This window comes from Vigna unguiculata, chromosome 2 (genome assembly GCF_037176805.1).
Source record: "Vigna unguiculata cultivar grain cowpea cultivar isolate G323 ecotype 2 chromosome 2, ASM3717680v1, whole genome shotgun sequence".
Taxonomy (NCBI): Eukaryota; Viridiplantae; Streptophyta; class Magnoliopsida; order Fabales; family Fabaceae; genus Vigna; species Vigna unguiculata.
In genome coordinates, this window is record NC_140793.1 from 36,265,007 (window position 1) to 36,283,557 (window position 18,551).

At 33.7% G+C, this 18,551-nt stretch overlaps 3 protein-coding genes across 8 annotated transcripts; 1 reads left to right on the plus strand and 2 right to left on the minus strand.

Annotated features, from left to right (window-relative positions):
* The first annotated feature begins 1,024 nt into the window (after positions 1 to 1,024).
* Positions 1,025 to 4,417, plus strand: LOC114169821 (NADH:ubiquinone oxidoreductase, 17.2kDa subunit). The gene is made up of 5 exons (XM_028055145.2): positions 1,025 to 1,248; positions 1,659 to 1,685; positions 2,117 to 2,208; positions 3,814 to 3,923; positions 4,033 to 4,417. The coding sequence occupies exons 1-5, from the start codon at positions 1,160 to 1,162 to the stop codon at positions 4,183 to 4,185; spliced, it is 471 nt and encodes a 156-aa protein (XP_027910946.1). The 5' UTR covers positions 1,025 to 1,159; the 3' UTR covers positions 4,186 to 4,417.
* A 1,022-nt stretch (positions 4,418 to 5,439) lies between these two features.
* On the minus strand, positions 5,440 to 8,972 carry LOC114169997 (uncharacterized). Its single transcript, XM_028055452.2, has 8 exons — positions 8,726 to 8,972; positions 8,485 to 8,593; positions 8,081 to 8,196; positions 7,770 to 7,889; positions 7,537 to 7,626; positions 6,707 to 6,846; positions 6,015 to 6,273; positions 5,440 to 5,840 (listed from the first exon to the last, which is right to left on the minus strand). The coding sequence occupies exons 1-8, from the start codon at positions 8,927 to 8,929 to the stop codon at positions 5,688 to 5,690; spliced, it is 1,191 nt and encodes a 396-aa protein (XP_027911253.1). The 5' UTR covers positions 8,930 to 8,972; the 3' UTR covers positions 5,440 to 5,687.
* Positions 8,973 to 10,407: 1,435 nt separating this feature from the next.
* Positions 10,408 to 18,459, minus strand: LOC114167926 (Homeodomain-like superfamily protein). 6 transcript variants are annotated; one of them, XM_028052827.2, is made up of 17 exons: positions 18,330 to 18,459; positions 16,013 to 16,141; positions 15,616 to 15,914; positions 15,460 to 15,526; positions 15,060 to 15,328; positions 14,885 to 14,951; positions 14,453 to 14,799; positions 14,311 to 14,377; positions 13,896 to 14,110; positions 13,620 to 13,793; positions 13,105 to 13,498; positions 12,926 to 13,026; positions 12,772 to 12,815; positions 11,749 to 11,944; positions 11,510 to 11,654; positions 11,241 to 11,332; positions 10,408 to 10,759 (listed from the first exon to the last, which is right to left on the minus strand). In XM_028052827.2, exons 2-17 carry the CDS (start codon positions 16,056 to 16,058, stop codon positions 10,616 to 10,618), a joined length of 2,667 nt encoding a protein of 888 aa, XP_027908628.2. In that variant the 5' UTR covers positions 16,059 to 16,141; positions 18,330 to 18,459; the 3' UTR covers positions 10,408 to 10,615. The 6 variants fall into 6 exon arrangements, with proteins under 6 accessions (XP_027908628.2, XP_027908625.2, XP_027908629.2 ...); XM_028052824.2 differs by lacking the exon at positions 18,330 to 18,459 and adding an exon at positions 16,251 to 16,443; XM_028052828.2 differs by lacking the exon at positions 18,330 to 18,459 and adding an exon at positions 16,394 to 16,412.
* Between the last annotated feature and the right edge of the window lie 92 nt (positions 18,460 to 18,551).

Sequence of the window (18,551 nt, forward strand, 5' to 3'; positions counted from 1 at the left end):
ATTTGGTCAAAAATTAAAAATTAAAAATTATAAGAAAAACAAAAATGATCAAATCAAAACCATAAAAATGTTGTGATCTATGATGCACAAATACGTTACATGTATTGGATACGACACGTATCCGATACGTCAATATGTTAATTTTTAAAATAATAGGATACGATACGTGATAGATACGTCATATATGAATAATGAAAAATGTACAATAATTCTTACAAATAATAAATTTATAATTGTTAATGTATGAATCCAAAATTTCCAATTAGAGACCAATTATTTTGGTAGTCAAAACCTTGTAGCTAATGTCGGTGACCAATTTAAAAACCAATTCATCATTGAAACTATTTTAATTATCAATTTAGAAACTGATTATAATTTGTTGGAACTATTTTAGTTATCAATTTGGTCACGATATAGTGACTAATTATTTTTTGTCATTAATTTTGATCACTATTCAAAAATTTTATTATAGTGTACTACTATTTTATAAATTAGATACTTCATTGATAAATATCATTAGAGTATCCTAAAGTATCGAATACGATACGTGTCAGATACGGATACTTTACTCAGATTGAAATATCGGTACGGTACATCATAGGTTGTGATCAAGGAAGAGTTATTTATTATTGAAAATAATTCTTAAAAGTATTGTAATTTATGGTAGTTATTCAACGTTATTTGTATTCTTAGAGCAGTTGGCATGCTATCCCTCGGTGCAATAATACAATCCCAACTTTGAGTTCGATTTTCATAATTCTCAAAATATCAACAATAATAAAAAATAACCTTATATTATTACAAGTTAAATTATTCATAATAAATTAAACAAAAGAAGTTATTCTACGTAGCATTATTAAAAAAATTTCCAAAATAGTTAAAACTTTTTCTTTGTAAAAGCGTAGTCAATTTGGCTAGAGTGAAATCTAATTGAATAATTTTAAAATTTTATAAAAAATAAAATTGTTTGCTAATAACAATTAATTTATTGATGAAATAATCAAACACAATTTAAAATCAGTATTTTCTTTCCTTCCTCTAGATTCTGGATTATTTATAGCTTCTCTTTCTTAACCGTGATTTATATGTTATTTCTATTTGGTGTTACCAAACGCAGCCTTAGCAATAGCCCAAAAGGAAGAAGAAGAAGAAGAGCGACATGGCTTCGGTGGTGAAGAATGTTCTGAAATCGATCAGAGAAAAGGGTTTCGGTACTTTTCTCAGAGAGCTTAAGGATGAAGGCTACCTGTTTGTTCCTTTCTCTTTCGCTTTTAAATTTCCCCTAACATTGGATATTTTACCAATCTCATCGTTTTTTTCCCTTTCAATTTCGATCATTTGCATTTGGTTTCTTATTTCTGTTACTCAACCGATTTCGTCCTCTTTGTATTAATTTGCCACTGCCTTTCGATTTCTCTTTCTCCGGAAAATGCAATTTAGGAGATGAAATGAAACTGAGATTTGATTTAACAGCTTTTTGTTAATTCAGTGTTGCGATTGTCAAAGGAACTTTGTAGTGCATTTGTGCCGCGCTGATATCTTTTATGTTGTTTAGGGTTTCTTTGATTCCGTGAACAATGTAGATGTATGTATCGATACTCGAAGGTTGTGCATTCGTGGTGTGCTGATATTTTTTCTGTTATGATTTGGATTTTCAGGAGATGCCTTCCGGATGGAAATCTCTTGTAAGTAGTCAATTGCTTTTCTTGATCTTTTCATTTTCATTCCATTACCCACCCTCTTTGGATGCCAACTTATGACTTCTCATTTGATGATTGGATGTCTTTCACTGTGTTTTGGGTCGCGGTCTTTCCTAATGCTTCATGAATATATAAAGTGTAGAAAGACATAGTTGAGTACTGGGTGCAATTGAAGGAGCATTAGAAAGACATATACACATTAGTTTTGTATCTTCAAATGTCCCTCTTATAGATAAAAGAAGAAGAGCTTTAGATATAGACGTTTTTACTCTAGGTCGAGTTGAGTGGGCTGTATGTTCATTTCAAAATGATGTATGTCCTCTTTGCATTGGTACTTTTCACCATGAGATCTTAACTCTCTTGTGGTACTAATATTTTTCCTCTTCCAATCTAATTACGTTTTTAATTTTATGCAGGCAAACCAAGATCCACAATATTGGGGCAACGCTTGTTGGTGTTGATAAATTCGGTAACAAGTATTATGAGAAGCTTGGAGACACACAGTATGGTAAGTATGTTTCTCATTCTGCATGTATGTGTGGTTTATCCAGCAAATTACTCATGACTAAAAACAGCAAATATAACCCATCCACATGGAAAGCTAAGCATTTAACAATCATCAAGCATTCCAATTATTGCACATGGATATCTCACTATTGGCATATTTAACAGCAAATTGATAATGTGAAATGTTTTGGCTTTTCAAATGCTTCTGTTAGGCTTCTTATAAGTAAATATTATAAGAGGAGAACTAGAAATTAGGTCCTGAATTAGGATTGAATTGTTCTGGAAGTTATTAAACTGTTAGCAGTTTTTTATTCGGTTGTAGCAGTTCTTTTCAGGGGCAAGCATAACTGCCTCTAGGCAGTAACTGGTCAGGGGAGAAAAAAAGAGGATAGGGGAAAAAATGAGAGAGGAGGGAAGATAGAAGATGGTTAGGCAGGGAGAGGCCAAGCTCTCAACAAATCTTGGAAGGGGACCTTTGTACTCATTCTATTTCACTATGTTCTAGTGTAGTTGGTAACTAAGTGTCACTTTCGTTGAATAAAGTTCAGTTCATCTTTCTATACCAGTTGGTTTCTATCAGCTTTCTCACAACAGTTGCTTAAGGGTAGAATACTATGATGTGAAAAGCTAAACCAGTTTATTCTAATTTTTCTTTCCTTTCTCCCCCATTTGTTTGAATGTATTTGCTGCACTGATGGTGAACATTCAGTGTGCTTTTGACATGTAGAAATTTTATATTTATTGATTGATATGTTATTTATGAGCTATTTGTTATCATTGTTGATGACAATTTTGGTTATGTTGTGTTATTTTAATCTTCTGACTTTGTATTTTTTTTTCTGTATTTTAATTAATGATTTACTGTCTGCTATGTTATTGTATAAACTTGCAAGGCGAGATTCAAACTTTGATTTTCAGTAATGTGTTTGGATAGGAAATTTTAAGAAGGGAATGCAGATTTAAAGGGGCAATTAAGTTTTTAACCCCGAAGTCCTCATTTGGTTTGGATATTTAATTTTAAGGTTTAGCAAAGTTTTTCATTCTTTAAAATAAGGAATTTGAAATTTTAAGTTATGACGATAGATGGAATGCTGATCACAAAAAAAAAAAATGTCGATAGATGGAATTTTAAATTTCCTTAGCTCTCTGTCTCTATTCTGTTATAAAGGACCTAGCACTAGCTTGTAATCCGTTTCTGCTTCTGTAAATACAACACTTACTTTCGAGAGAAATTATCAGCTTTCTGCATTGTCGTTTATCCTTTCTACAATCACTTTCAGTTGTCAACGTTCCGCCCTTGGTTTGATGTATTTCGGGCCTCTTTTAAAGCATCTTTCTGTAGTTATTGTCATCCAATAGATTGTTTTTCTGGGTTTGGGTGAAGTGGATGGATGATTCAAGGGCAATGTCCGTAGTGTTTTGGTAAAAGTCAGCTCTATCTTGCAGCAAATGGGGGATTATTGCCTTTTAATTTGAAAATGCTTTCCTTTTACTCTACATTTTAAATTAATCTCAATTTGGAAATGCTTTATCCAAACATGAGGTAAAACCCATGTTTGACATAATATAAACTTTGTTAATGCCATGATTTTCTTACTATCGGCAGGAAGACACAGGTGGGTTGAATATGCAGAGAAAACTAGGTATAATGCCTCCCAGGTTCCGCCTGAATGGCATGGCTGGCTCCACTTCATAACTGATCACACTGGAGATGAGGTAATTCTTTTCTTTTCCTATTTCCTTCCTTTGTAATGGCACAGGGTGAGAGAATGTTGAGGCCTCATGAAAATTGTTGAGGTAGTGATAATAATAATAATTGTTGCAGCTTCTTCTACTGAAACCGAAAAGGTACGGTGTTGAACACAAAGAAAATTTGTCTGGAGAAGGTGAACAGTATATCTATCATTCGAAAGGACATGCCCTTAATCCAGGGCAGAGAGACTGGACCAGGTACCAACCATGGGAGTCCAAGGCCTGAACCGTCAATATGGGGCAGCTGAGTTGCAAATGGCCTCCATGTTTGTTTTTTTAATCCTCAAGAATTGTTTTGCCTTCGGTTAATGAGGTGGAAAACTGCTTTTTTCCTTTTTAACAATTAACAATAAAACGAATTATTAGTGGTGAAAACAGACAAATTCGCATTGAACTTTAAAATCTTTTAGTATAATGTCTGCGATCGTGTTAAAAAAAGGACCTGCTATTGTTTGCAACCATCTTTTGCGTAGTCTATTATTTGTACGTGTATTATTTTAATTAACCTGTCTGATCTAGAGTTTGTAGTTAATTATTAAACCAAACACCTTATTGGGAAAGGAAAGTATGAACACATTTCTTTATCTGAAGGATAATTATCGGCTAATTTATCTCAGTAAAATTATATTTTCAAAATATTTGATCAATCACATATAATACATCATAATATTGTGGGTCAAGTGGTGACTTATCATATTCTGTATTGTATAATTTTTACGCTTTCTATGATTACTTATCTTAAATATACATTGATTTCTATTATTTACTATAAAAATCCAATTCAAAATTTAAAAAAGTTTAGAGAAACACGATGTAAGATTAAAATGAAGTAATTTATATATATTTCTATTTTTTAGTATAAAAGTCCACTTCAAAATTAAAAGAGTATAAAGAAATACACTTTAATTTTTATAATAATTGAAACGTACTCTGCCGATAATTAAATTAAACATAATTAACTTTAAATATGTGAAGAAATAAGCTTAATATATTTTAAACTAATAAATAAGAATGATTTTTAATAATATATATACTAATAACTTAACCTGATTGGAGAAAACACTGGTTATTCTACTGTACGTAGCAATTGTTTTCTAATGGTTCCCATAAAATATTCCTCTTCAATTGTTAAAAAGGTGATGCACAAAATGCTTAACAGACATTGCTTTTTCACTCCCTTTGGTTACCGAAAATAACTTTTCAAAATCTTAATATTTTCTGAAAAATGTTATCCAAAATATATATAAAAGCTTCCGGGATCCCATGCAGCTGCGATAATGCTAATCAAGTAAATGCTGATGATATTTGACGATTTTGAGGAAAATGGGCATGCCAAGATGGTTGCACCAGCTTGGTTTTGGGTGACAAAAGTTGTAGACAATGATGAGATCAGCTTAAATGATACTATAATATTGAATAAAGGTTTAGTTGTAAGAAACTATTTGACATTCAAGGTAATAAGAAAATAAATGATAACAAGTGACAAAGATAATATGTGTCGCTTCATTTGATATAAAACTAAACAAGCAGCCAATTCTTAGAGTTACCGGCAAAACATAACAAAATTAAGCTGTTAAGAGTTTGCTAAAAAAATAGGCATACAAGTGTATTCAACCCGCAGCAATAAAATCAGCGTAAAGAATATGCAACTGAGACAGTAATATTATGATTTTGCGTTTAAAAAGACATAACTTAAGAGATTGTCTTGAATCTTCGCATACTTCGTCATTATCTCCTATACATACCCGAATGTTGAAGTGTTCTACAATACTCTAATACGGTTGGGGAGTTTTTAACCTGTTCCCATATCTTGGCAGAGTTCTTTAACCATTCCCGCTCTGAGACTGGTCTCGTGAAAGATGGTGACTTCATGGATAAAATCTGACATGGGAAAACATATCACGTCTCTTAAATTTTGTTTATTATTAAAACTAACGGCTCTACAAGAATGGAAGAAATATAACAGCATCAAAGAAACTTGACAAATCCTGTACTGTAGTACTTGTGAGGCATTCTTTCGTATGCTATATCTAGAGAGAGAGAGAGAGAGAGAACCTGATCACGCAATTTCCATAGTGCAGAAACGTAACTTTCATGTTGAGCTCTTGGATTTTCATCTTTCTTCTTTAGAGGGATCGCATATAACTTTATTAAGTTAGATTTCATTTGACTGCCACGAACTGTAGAAGATAAAGCATGCTCTTCAGGTTTGTTTCCAATGTGTTGTCTCACAAAAGAAGTTGGTCTGAAATATTGCATGAGTGCCTTTTTCAACTGCACAAAATTATTAGGAGTAAAGTCTTGATCCTGCAACCTAAAAAAATAAAAAATAAAAGAACGATCAGTGTTTCACTAGCAGCAAACTGTTCCAATAAAGGAAAGGAAGTGGATACAAGAAATAACCGTGACAAACGCACCCTAAAATTACATTTTTGAAGATGGAGAATATATTTAAGTCAGCCAAATTTTCTTATATTTTCAAACAGTCAGTGGCACACATGCAGGAGGAGACACAGAGATTATGGCTTGCAGCAAGACTAATCAAGTCAAACAAGTTAACCATTCATCGATTCTCATTCACCAGTTCCCTCTAGGTCTAGGTTGGCTTGTCTTTTTCATAAACCCTCCTTGTTTATGATGATTATGATTATAGACTTCATTATTGTGGCTGCGTATACAGTAACTATAGGATTCACTAATGCTAATAATTTCATGCCAATATGTTAAGGCAGAATGATGTTTCTTACTTCGTGTGTACAAACACAGGAGTGGCCACGTATTCTTCATGTTCAAGATGTCTATCTTTCTCAAGCCCTGAACTAGAGCTTTGCGATAGGGATGATGCCATCAAGGACGGGTCTGAAATGCCGTGCTTCAACAAATCAACCTACACTATTCAAATACAGCATGACCAGTTTTCAATATATCAGTAGTCTTTAGAGTGTAAATTAACAAAACTATAAAGTGTCAGCACATGATGTACAAAGACTTTCAAATAAACAAGGAAGCCTAAAACAAATTTGTTCAATTGGTACAAAAAGGATTTTACAAGAATATGATATTTCTCTTTACCAATAACAACATCACGTACTTGTCCTTATAATTGACTGTAATCTTAAATCTACAAAAACACAAATCTGACTAGAGATTAATCAAGTGATTACATGGAAGTCACACGTTTGAAAAGCATAAAAAATTTGAGAGTTCTAGTCATTTTGTTAGCAGCAGCAAATAATAGCCAATTGCTTCAACAACACAAAATACTTCCTGCACACTATCCGAATGCAACTATTCAGCAAAATGATCATTTTAAACATAATGGATGATATTAAGCAGTTTGATTTTATATAGCGTAGGCCAGACAGTGAATATCAGCCATTGATCTAGCAGCTGGATTCTTATAGCATAAAACTAAACTAAGATAAAAAAAAGTCACGCATTCATGTAAGTAACAATAATGGATGGAATCAACAGGAACTACTGTGTTTCAAATGACTACTTAATTTTGCATAAGCACAAAAAAGTCATTTGAGTTATTGAACGGGACTTGAAGCATCTTCAAATACAACACACTTACCGTCAACATCAATTGCCACATGCTATCATCACGAACTCCCTCTGACACCACCAGCACAATATGACATATGGATGCTAGAAGAACAGCAAGCTAAAAAGATTCCTTGCAGTAACCCAACAAACTCAAGATAATCAGATATAGGAACAGTACAAGGAAACACCAACCCCTATCAAGCTAGGAATAAATAGTATTTTTACTGAAAATGTATTCTCTAATTGGAAGTTACTGTTTACCTGAATACCCATAAGTTCATGAGCCAATTCAGCCGGCATGGTTTCTCCACCTAGCACTGAAATTGTTGAAGAGCCATCTGGTCTCATCATCTCAGCTAAAACAGAAGCACTAAATACAGGCTACACGTAAAAAACAAAAAAAGCAAAAAAAAAAAAAAACTCAATCCCACAAAATTTAAGGGAAAAAAGTGGAACAGTGAAAGCCATAGAAAAGAAACAAAGTCATAAATGAAAAATGAAGTATACCAATGAATGAGTATATTAAAAATTAAAAAAGAAAACAAAATTGAAGATATTATGGGCAGTATTACCTGGGTATCGAGAAGAATAATGCGTTCAGTTGAAATCCTTGGTTCAACGCCCGTGGAGCAATGCCTTGCCATAGCTCTAGTTTCTTCAGACTGTATGGCAAAAGGTGGTAGCATCCCTGCAGGCTTATAGATCAAAATTCAAAATAATATAAAAAAGAAAATAGTAAAGAAACTAGCTTTCTGTTCATGGTAAAATGAATTTAACCTATTAGTTAAAATCATTCATGCCCTCAACTTTTGTAAATTGTAGAAAATTTTCCATTTTAACTTCTCCAGAAACTGAGCTCTATATGCTGTTTAAACTGACAGAAGAAGTTTTAAGTAATTTACTTTTTCATTGAGTCCTTATGGAAAAAAAAAATCATCCAAAGAGGATATAAATTACATAGTGCGAATAAACTGACCAGGGGAACTTGAATCAAAACCATAAAGTTCATTCATAATAGTGGACTTGCCCACCCCAGGTGGCCCAATCACTCCAATTACAGTGAAGTCCGTATTCTCAGTCAAGAACTGCAACATTTTCAAAATCCAATGGCAATCACAGTCAGTCTACTTCAGGTACCGATAAACGTCTAACCTAATTGTAAACATTTTGGCGGTAAAAAGAAAAACAGAGAGGTAAAAAGAAATTTAGGTTAGTACTGGGAGAAAGCGATCGATGTGGAAATCCCAGGAATCGGAGAGAAGGTTGAGGGACGCGACGGAAGGGAGACGAGAACGGAGCTGAACGGAATCGTCATCGCCGGCGCCTCCACGGCCAAATTTACCGGAAACGGGAGCTCCGGTGACGATTCCCGGCTTTGCTAGAAGGATTTTTGGAGAAGGAAAAGGTTCAGAACCCGCCATTGTTTGGTTTGGGCGAGTGAGAGTGAAATTCGAAATTGGGTCATATCATGGAATAATAATGGGCTCTTTGTTTTGCAAACTTCTCCACACACATTTTTTTTTTATGATTTTTTGACAAAAATATGTTCATATTATGAAATTAATTTATTTTGTGTACCTTCTGATAATTTATCGAGATAAATAATAAAGATTAGTTTTCATTGTGTGACTTATCTGAATATATATTCAACTAAATCTTATTTTTGGTTACGTGTCTATGACATTTTTTTTTCCAAAATTCTGGCTCTACAACTCTGATTCATTATATTGGTTACGCATGAAAATAAAAACAAAATCATATTTTTAATTTTCTATTTTTAAAACTAAATAACACAACTGATATATATTGTTAATTTGAGTAAAATTAGACTTAGCTCTCAAATAAAAACTAATCATGTCATGACTTTCTTGATGAATATGGTATTTGGGATGTGATTCTAATATTGGGTAATTTGGAATAAATGTGAATTATTATGTGCTCTTCGGTTGATTCTCCTTGAGAATTCATTGAATGAAATAACTTAGAAGTTTGTTTAAGCTTGAGGGCCATAGTGTAATGGTTGGATTGGACTAAAATTATAATGAAATTGATTTTGATAGAGATTGTACACTCTACAAGTATTTAATGAGATTGGTTTTGATAGAAATTGTACGCTCTACATTTATCGTAGTATCGTAGTAGTAGCAAAGGAAACTGAGAAGGACTAAACTAAGTACTAATTTTAAACTAAAAATTACGATTAGAAACCAGAGGAGAAGAGATAACATGAGCTTTAACCATGTGAATTTTATGAAAGACCTCGAGATTTCATCTAAATTTCTTCTCAGTTATTTTATGGAATTGTAATTATAATTAAATATTATTATATATAGTTATGTTTTGAATTGAGGAAATTTGGGTTGTTACAACAATCATAATATCAGACAGATTATTCGATCAAAAAATCCACAAAAAGGTGTTACTTTCTGCACCCTTTCAATTTTCTTTCTGCATCACATCAAAGCTTCCAGAAAAATCTATCTGCTGATCTTTCAAAAAAATGAGAGTCTTCTGAAAAAATCTATCCAGAAATGATTTAGTGCATTCTGGAAAACAAATTCCGGGATGATAGAGTGCAGAAAGAAATTTGATGGGTGCTGGAAGTAACATCGTCCAAAAATTATAGTATCGGTAACCAGCAAGGAACATATTTGCCTAGAAAGAGAAAGGAGTTAGGTTGGACAATGTACGATATCTTAACTGTTAGTTTCTTCCTTTTGACAACACAAAAACCATTATTTATAGTTTACTGATAAACACAATGGCTAGATTGTACACTGGTTAGTTACTCTTGTAACTTCTGTTTAATTGATATTCACCACAACCATATATCCTCTCCAGTGTCATACCCAATCTTAGAGATTGGTTTTCCACGTATCCAAGAACAAATAACACAATATAGAAGGAATTAATTTACCATACATTTTTCGGAGAAAAAAATGTGAAATATTACATGCAAAATTGAAAAGAGAAAAAGAGGCCCTGGACAATGGAACCGGAAGATGGTTTAAATGAATGATTTCACAAATTTTGAGCAAGTAAAAGAATTTCGCACTAACTATTCTGAAAATAAAATGAGATAAAATTGATTTACTTTCATTCTGTCCCTAATAGAGACTTTTATACTGAGACCATTTTAGAGAGTCATCCTCACTGTCATCATATTCCTCTGGACTCTGAACTGGCGCAGAATCTTCCTGTTCTTTAACCTCCGCATCATGCTTAACTGTGGCAGCATCCACAGCCTCTTCCTTCATTTAAGATAAAACAATTTATGGAAATCAGCAGGGCCAATTAGGAAATAGAACATTAGAGTATCTTTTAAGAGTTAAGTTTTCCACAGACAATAATTTTTTCCTTTTGCACAAATAGACTAAATTTACTTCATCTTTAAAAAGAAAATAGTCAAGGTAAGGTATCTTTCAGCCTAATAGCAATATACTTAAGTAACTCGGTCATCTGAGCTTTAAAAGCTAATAATATCAGAGCATGGACCTTATGAATAGGGAAGAAAAAGCTTTAGCCCTCACACAAACTTATTTAGGAAATGAAGACCAGAATCAAGTAAAATTGTTAAGTTTTATCGATGGACTTGCTACGTTCCACCTTCGTACAGGAAAACATGCGGTTAAGAATAATATTTCGCTGATAAATAAGCCACTGAAATCATAAACTATGTGCACCAAAAAAGGTGATATCAGAGGATAAATTGGAGAGGCAAAAAATGCATACATTAGTTCCCGTTGCCAGGTCCACAACCTCCTCCTCTGCCTTGGTGGAAGCTTGTTGCAATCGTTCAATCAACAAGTTATAATGAAAATGATCTACAAGAAAGAGTATTGAAGAGCGATAAGGCTAACCATTCTAAAATTATATTTGTCATGACAAGTTAAAGAAGTTATAGAAGTAATCTTAAGGATCATTAGTAGACTGCTTAAACAAAAAAACACAATTAATCTATCAGAGAACAGTGCAGAACAATAACAATAAAACGGTAAAACCTTTTGCACGGTTATGTATAGCATCTCTTAACCGTAAATAATGCTCCCGCTCTTCCTTCTTGTATTTCAACTTAATTTGACGGCGGGTTTTATCAGGGAAAAGCTGTTGTATCATAGAAAAATCTGTACCCAACTCCCTAATAGCCTATGTCAAAATAACAAAAAAGGAATTAGGTAATTTACTGTAATGTTTAAGAGACATAATAATGTCAGACATCTTGTGCGAATTACAGAAATACCTCATAAAACAGTTCGGTATCTTGTTTTGACCATTTCCCCTTAGGTGTCTTTTCCATGAAAGTCTGGTAATTGCATAGAGCGGGAGTTGATGTAATCCTTTCATTGTCTTGATCATCATATGGGTCTCTATCATCTTCTGAACCTGAGAACTCCTGTTCATTATACGCACCAGCCCCATGAAGAGAATCTCCACCACTGCAGATAAATATTATACAAAATAAAATTTGTTTACTAGACCTTATGTGACTCCAGAGACAGTAATAAAGCCAGTGGCCTAACAGAATCTCCATCCACTGGCGATAAATATTTTGCAAGCTGAAATTCATTATCTAGTCCACAAGGCATCAAGAGACAATAATAAGTAATAACGGCCAGTGGATAATATACAGTGCATTTTTTATACAATGTTTGACTTTTCCCTTTTGTTCTCAAATACTGAATGTGAGCCAAAACCATGAAGTACTTTGATGAATACCATTATACAAAAAATATAAAGTATCTCCCCCTCATTTACTCAACCTCCAGTACATCCTCCCATCATCATGGACTAATGTAAAAAGGTCCACAATCACTTCTACCCCCATGATTCATGCCCTTGGATCAACGGTAGTAGCCAACAAAAGTAACAAAATAAATAAAGCAGTTTATTGAGTATGAATGACAATCCATTCACTCAACCCATTAGGACAAAATGGCGAAGCAATTCATATAATCATTGAAAGAGAGAAGATATAATTCAAGCTACAATATACATTTTGTGCAGGGCACTCACATGTCTCTAAGGAAAAAAAGGAACATGAAATACCTTTATTGGACAAGTTTCTCCACTTTTTCAAATATCCCATTTCTCAAAAGGATAATAGTATGTAAGAATTAGAGAGACGTTGCAGTAAATAGGTTGTTTGGATCAGTTTATTTTTCAAAATAAGTTGATTTAACAATATAATTATACTATACCATATTAAAGATAAATATTGACCAGAAAATTAAGTAAAATGCAAACTCTTACTAGAGGTGAGTACCTTTGATTGGAGGGAGACGTATTCGAAGTCATCGCGTCTTTTTTCTACATAGGAAAACAATGGAGCAGTTGGTGAAAATTCAAGTCATAGTGCCATACTAACAACTATGAAACTAACAATTGTAGGAAGTTGAAATAGAATAAAGTATACACACCGCTTGCCGCTCCCTATATTCTGCAAGTAAAATAATATCCTTCATAGGCAATGTTCGAGGATCAAGTTCGTCCTCAGGAATTTCCAGCAGAGCCTTGTCCACTATGAAATAGGAAAAACTTCAGCACAAGTATATCCCCGAGGATGAAACTTTAAAGCAAACAATATAGTAATTTCTACCACATCTTTTCTTTCGTCGGGTTGAATGAGAGAACTTTTTAGGAGGTTCCTTAGTTTTTTTTTGTACATCATCATCAGCCTTCTTACGCCTTTGAGACATTTTTCCACTTTTGGCCACAGATTTCTTCTGTGATCTCTTTGATCCTCTCTTCTTTGATGAATGATCGACTTCATAGTCATCATCATTTTCTTGTAGTTCATGTTCGTTAGAATGATAAGGAGGGTCAAGGTCATTATCATCTTCAACCTCCTCATTCAATGAGCTGTTTTTAGGTTTGCAAGCTGCTAGTTTTCTCCGTTGTCTTGAGGTTTTACCACCATTATCCTCCTCACCAGAAATAGAAGATCTTTTGTTCTTCCTCAGAGAACATGAGTCTGAGCCATCCTTTTTCTTCTGATTAGCAACCCGACAAGCATGATAAAAAATTAGAAAAAATAAAAATTATATATAATTAGATTTACAACTTAGAAAAATGAAAAAAAAAGAGAAAGAAGTCAAAGGAAACAATATTAACTTCTTTTTCCCTTGAATCATTTGCGTGCAAAAAATCAGCCAATGTGGAACTATCAGCAGCAATTGTCAAGTCTTCGTGCACCAGAATTCCAGAAGTTGGATCTTCACCAGATTTCATGGATTGATAATCAAAAACATCATCTCTTGGATAGGTGGGATTCAAGTCCACAATTTCCTGATACCAACAATAATAATCAATATTATTAAATAAGAAAATTGATTAATTATTTCGCATAAACAGACAATTATCATATGCTTGTAATCACATAATCTTCACCTCCGTTTCCGACATTCTATTGTTAGTGTGAGTATCACTCTCATTGAGAACAGTAGCTTCATGGAAGGTTACTGGATCTTCTGGTGTATGATATTCAGGACATCTTTGAACTTGGGTAGTATCACATTCCCCAAAGGAGTTAATAGAACTACAAGCAGGTGTGACGAAATTTTCCTCTGCACCCTTCTCATTGAAAGAATGAAGAGCCGGTTTTCCTACACAATTTTTCAAATCACCACTGAATAAATCCATGGTCACATACATACAAGTTGCAGTTGGATGGGAGCCAGTAAACCAAAACATTGAGATATAAAGGCAACAGTACAATACAAGTGATGCTCTTGAAAGCTCTAGTGAAGAAGAATAAAGAGAAAGTAGATGCAATTCGGTAAATCAAAAGGAATATAGTACTCACCCGTATCTGTAGTAGCTTGGGTGAGAAAGTCATCAAGGGATTCCAACCCAGAAAAAATGTCTGCAGCCTGCATGTACAAAATCTATCACCGTTTAGCAACTTAATGAAATAGAAAAACAACAGATATTAATTGTTTCATTACCTCTCCAGATGATTTACCAAAGGTAGAAGGCCAATCCCTAGTACCATTATGAACTGCGTCCCCTAAAAGCATAGCATTTAGGGAATCCAATTGGGAAGGAATTGCTGCTGCCAAGCTATTGCTGTCACCAAACTTATCGGGCAAATAATTTGTCCTAAGAATCTCTGACGTTGGCAAAGGTAAACTGGTTGATTGGTTTGGTACACCACTAGACTGAAAAGATTGAAAGTTTTCTGTGCAAGAAGTAGGCAACTCAACAGATTTTTCCATCACAACATCAGATGAAGCAGAAGCCGGCATATTGCCCACTCTAGGTCGTGGCTTAATCTTGGGTTTAAATTTATGAACTACAATAAAAATAATACAGATAGCTCATCTTTTCCGTGATAGTAAGCATATTCAACTATTTAAAAAATCATCAATATCACTAACCATTCCTTGTGGGAAGATCAGCGAGGATGTCGCTGAAAGGAACCAATCCAATCTCTGCAGATACTAACTGAAAAGTATTCCACCATAAGTTGGTCACACCCATCTAAAGCACTAGAATTATACGGAGAAAAAACCAAAAAAATTAAAAAAAAAAAAAAGAAAAACAGAAATCCACCTCTGGTTCTTTCTCAAAGTTTGACTTTGAATCAACGGTCTGAATTATTGAAACTTTATTATCTGAAACACTTTTGAAGCCCAAATCCGTGCCTGATTGCAATGAGTTGTCAATAAGTTCCACATATTTGTTGATATCAAGAAATGAACCTTCCCAATTTTTAGGGGGTTCTTTCATCCTATCTATGGTTGAGCAAGTTGAAAATGGAGAAGCCAAATTATTCAATTTGTTTTCTACAACATTAGCAGGGTGAACTGGTTGTGTTGTGCCTAAACCACACGATAGACAGAAAATGAATCATACCAAATTAAATTCTAGTGATGACTCACACTGACATGTACAAGTCTGAGATGAAGAAAAGTGGTTTCACACAGACAATCAATGTAAACTCATAACTTACCATTACTGAGGTTGGTCTCAGAAACGAAGTTAGTGACTGAGTCCCCGTCAAAATCTGTTGGATCAGCCTAAAATTGAAAAACAATTTAAGGAAAATGAGGTTACATATAACAGATAATATTGAATCAATAAAATCATCAATAAAAATGACATTCACCTCACATGCTGATTCTAACAAGTTTGTAGAATTCTGACCAGCACCAATTTCAGATGCTGTGATTGTGGAACCACCCACCAAGGCCGCACTATCTCCCTCCACACTAATTTGTTCAAGATTTCCACTTTCAGAATTTGGAAAGTCTTCCGCTGGCGCACTTAGCGTTGAAGCAACTGCATTTTCACATTCATTCCCAGTAAGTTCATCTTTAGATGAGGTTGCATGTTCCGACGAAGGTACTTCCTTTCGTGGCCGCTGTTTCGCTTTGGCCTTAGGAACAAACTTGGCACCCGGCCGAACTACAAAAGAAAATAATAAAGTCACTTGATATAAACACGGCGAATGAAAAAAAGAAAAAGAAAAAATCTTTCAAGAATCATTGGAGTGAATCACTTACTGCGTGCAACAGGAGCCTCGGGTAGAAGATCATCAAAAGGATCCATGAGGCAATGGATCAGGTCGAGTACAGAAGGATAGGCACCCTTGAATGCAACAAACCCAAATCTTGAACCAAACAAGAAATTTCCTGAAAGCAGAAGATTAAGAATTTAGATTATGTTACCGAATTGCAATTCATAACATTACCCAGGAATTAAACTTGGGTGGTCACCAACAATATATAGTTCACAATTTACATCAATGTAATCTTGCGCTTTAATCGCATACAACGAAAAATTTTCGATGAAAGTTGGACCTATCTATATCTATATAATCTATATAATCTATGATAGAACAAACTTGGTAGAGCGAAGAGTATGAGAAGAAAAGAAGAAACAACAATTTGGTTTGAGAGAAAAATTTGATATATTTATGAGCGTGCCCAAGACTGATTTTGTAACTGTCAACTCGTGGCTATAAGTGGGACGATCACGGGGAATTGGGCCAAACCCCATTCAGGCCCAATAAAATTACAATTCGTTCGAAGTAAAACGACGCCGTAGAAACTGTTTCGATATTAGAAACCATAACATTTATATATAAAATATAAAATCCATTAGTCTAAAAAAAACATAAACTTAATAATTAAAAGATAAAAATAAATTTAAACGTGAAAATAAAAACAAAAAAGTTTTCGTCTTTGTTTTCCAAAAAAAAACTTTGACAAATTTTAAAAATATCAATAACTAAGAAAATATAAATATTCCATCAAAATTTAAATAACTTATTATTTATTATTATTTAGGGATCGCCTGACAATCACCATAGGACAATCATCACATTTTCGAGATATTATCCGTTTTGGAGTATTTGATCTCCTTTACGATTTTATTCTTAAAAGATGTCCGGAAGACAAGGAAAGGTAAGAATATTTAAACTTCACTTGACCTCGATTCCTAAACCATGTAAAACTTATTGACTGTACTGAAACATATAATAAATCATTTAAATATAATAAAATATAAAGAATTCATGTCAAATAACAAATATAATAAAAATAATAGATTAATAATTTATCATTTAACTATTCAATATCTCTAATGTCAAATAACTAAAGTTGTCAAAACGGGTAACCTGACCCAACCCAGTTCAACCCATCACGGGTTGATGATTTAGTGAGCCAACCCAACCCGACTCACTTTTTAGCGAGTCAAAAAAAATTCGAACCCGATCCAATCCACCACGGGTTGCCGGGTTAAACGGGTTGGCTTACGGGTTCACTTAATTAAAAAAATACAATTTTTTTTTCAATCAAAACTAAATTATAATTCTAATTAAAATCTAAATAAACTTTAATACAATTCAAATACAAACCAAAATATAAAAAAAATACAAATTATTTATGTGTTGGCTAAAAAAAACCTAATATGATCCAAATGTAAAACCCAACTTAATATTTTTTTTATCGACAAGAACAAATATATTAATAGGAGGTAATTGGGTTACCTCAACCCATAAACAATAATAAAAAAAACACTATGACTTTCCTTCATCATTTTTCACATAGAGTAGTATCTCATAATCATCACAAAATAATAGAAACAAAGATTACAAGTAAGAAGCAGATCCTTCATGACTATGCTTTGAATACAAAACTTAAACATCCTTCCCCAATAGCATTATTTGTTGCACATGTGCAAATATGCAGCCCAACTTAATAAAAAATACTTGTGTGATTTATCTGCGGGTTGGTGAGTCAACCTGACTCCTTACGGGTTCAACCGAATGTGTCGGATTCTAAATTAGCGGGTCAAAAATCAACCCGTATTAAAATTTATAAATTTTTTTTAATATAATCTGGATCGAATCAGATTGACTCGCGAATTCCAATTCATTTTGAAAGCTTTGATGTCAACCCACGGTCCCATAAACCATGCAGGACGGACCAGACTAATAAACCTAAACTTTTATAGCATGAAAGACTAGCCCATTCCACATTTTAAAAATTAATAACGGGTCTAAACGGACCGATCCTAAATGGGTCGCTCTAACGTAATTATACCGAAAGATTTCCAAGATAAGTTCATAAACTGTAATAAGCACATTTATTTTCCCTCCATGCTCTGCATTCAATTTCAGCTAATACAGTCAACTCAAACTAAACTCTTTTCATAACAGTGCCACTCAACAAATTAATAATCTTGTTTTACCAAATAAAGCATACATGAAAGACTTCGTTACACCGTTCATTCAACGATCAGAAATCAACCATTAAAAATAGTATTCTCGAAGAAAAATCGAGTAAAAAACCAGAAATAAACTATAAAATACATTACCAGAGGTGTTAATTTTGATTTGTGGGTTTCGGCGCTGCCGGCGACGGTGCTCTCGTCTCTCGGCGGTGGCAGCACCTTCTCTTAGGGCAAGTGTTGAGAGTCAGAAAACAAATGTTAAGTCTCTTTTCGCTTAGGCTTCGGATTCGATAAAAAAAATATATTATTGGCTATTTAAAAAAATTTCTCGTGGATATTTTTTTTTATAACGGACCGATTCACTGA

Coding starts and splice junctions, on each gene's coding strand:
- LOC114169997 (XM_028055452.2), bottom strand. CDS start 8,929: ATGGCGGGTTCTGAACCTTTTCCTTCTCCAAAAATCCTTCTAGCAAAG. Junction 8,594..8,725: donor ACATCGATCGCTTTCTCCCA/GTACTAACCTAA, acceptor AAAATGTTGCAG/TTCTTGACTGAGAATACGGA. Junction 5,841..6,014: donor TATGGAAATTGCGTGATCAG/GTTCTCTCTCTC, acceptor TTCCCATGTCAG/ATTTTATCCATGAAGTCACC.
- LOC114169821 (XM_028055145.2), top strand. CDS start 1,160: ATGGCTTCGGTGGTGAAGAATGTTCTGAAATCGATCAGAGAAAAGGGT. Junction 2,209..3,813: donor GCTTGGAGACACACAGTATG/GTAAGTATGTTT, acceptor TACTATCGGCAG/GAAGACACAGGTGGGTTGAA. Junction 3,924..4,032: donor CTGATCACACTGGAGATGAG/GTAATTCTTTTC, acceptor TAATTGTTGCAG/CTTCTTCTACTGAAACCGAA.
- LOC114167926 (XM_028052827.2), bottom strand. CDS start 16,058: ATGGATCCTTTTGATGATCTTCTACCCGAGGCTCCTGTTGCACGCA. Junction 15,329..15,459: donor TGAGACCAACCTCAGTAATG/GTAAGTTATGAG, acceptor CGTGTGGTTTAG/GCACAACACAACCAGTTCAC. Junction 11,655..11,748: donor ATACCGAACTGTTTTATGAG/GTATTTCTGTAA, acceptor ATTTTGACATAG/GCTATTAGGGAGTTGGGTAC.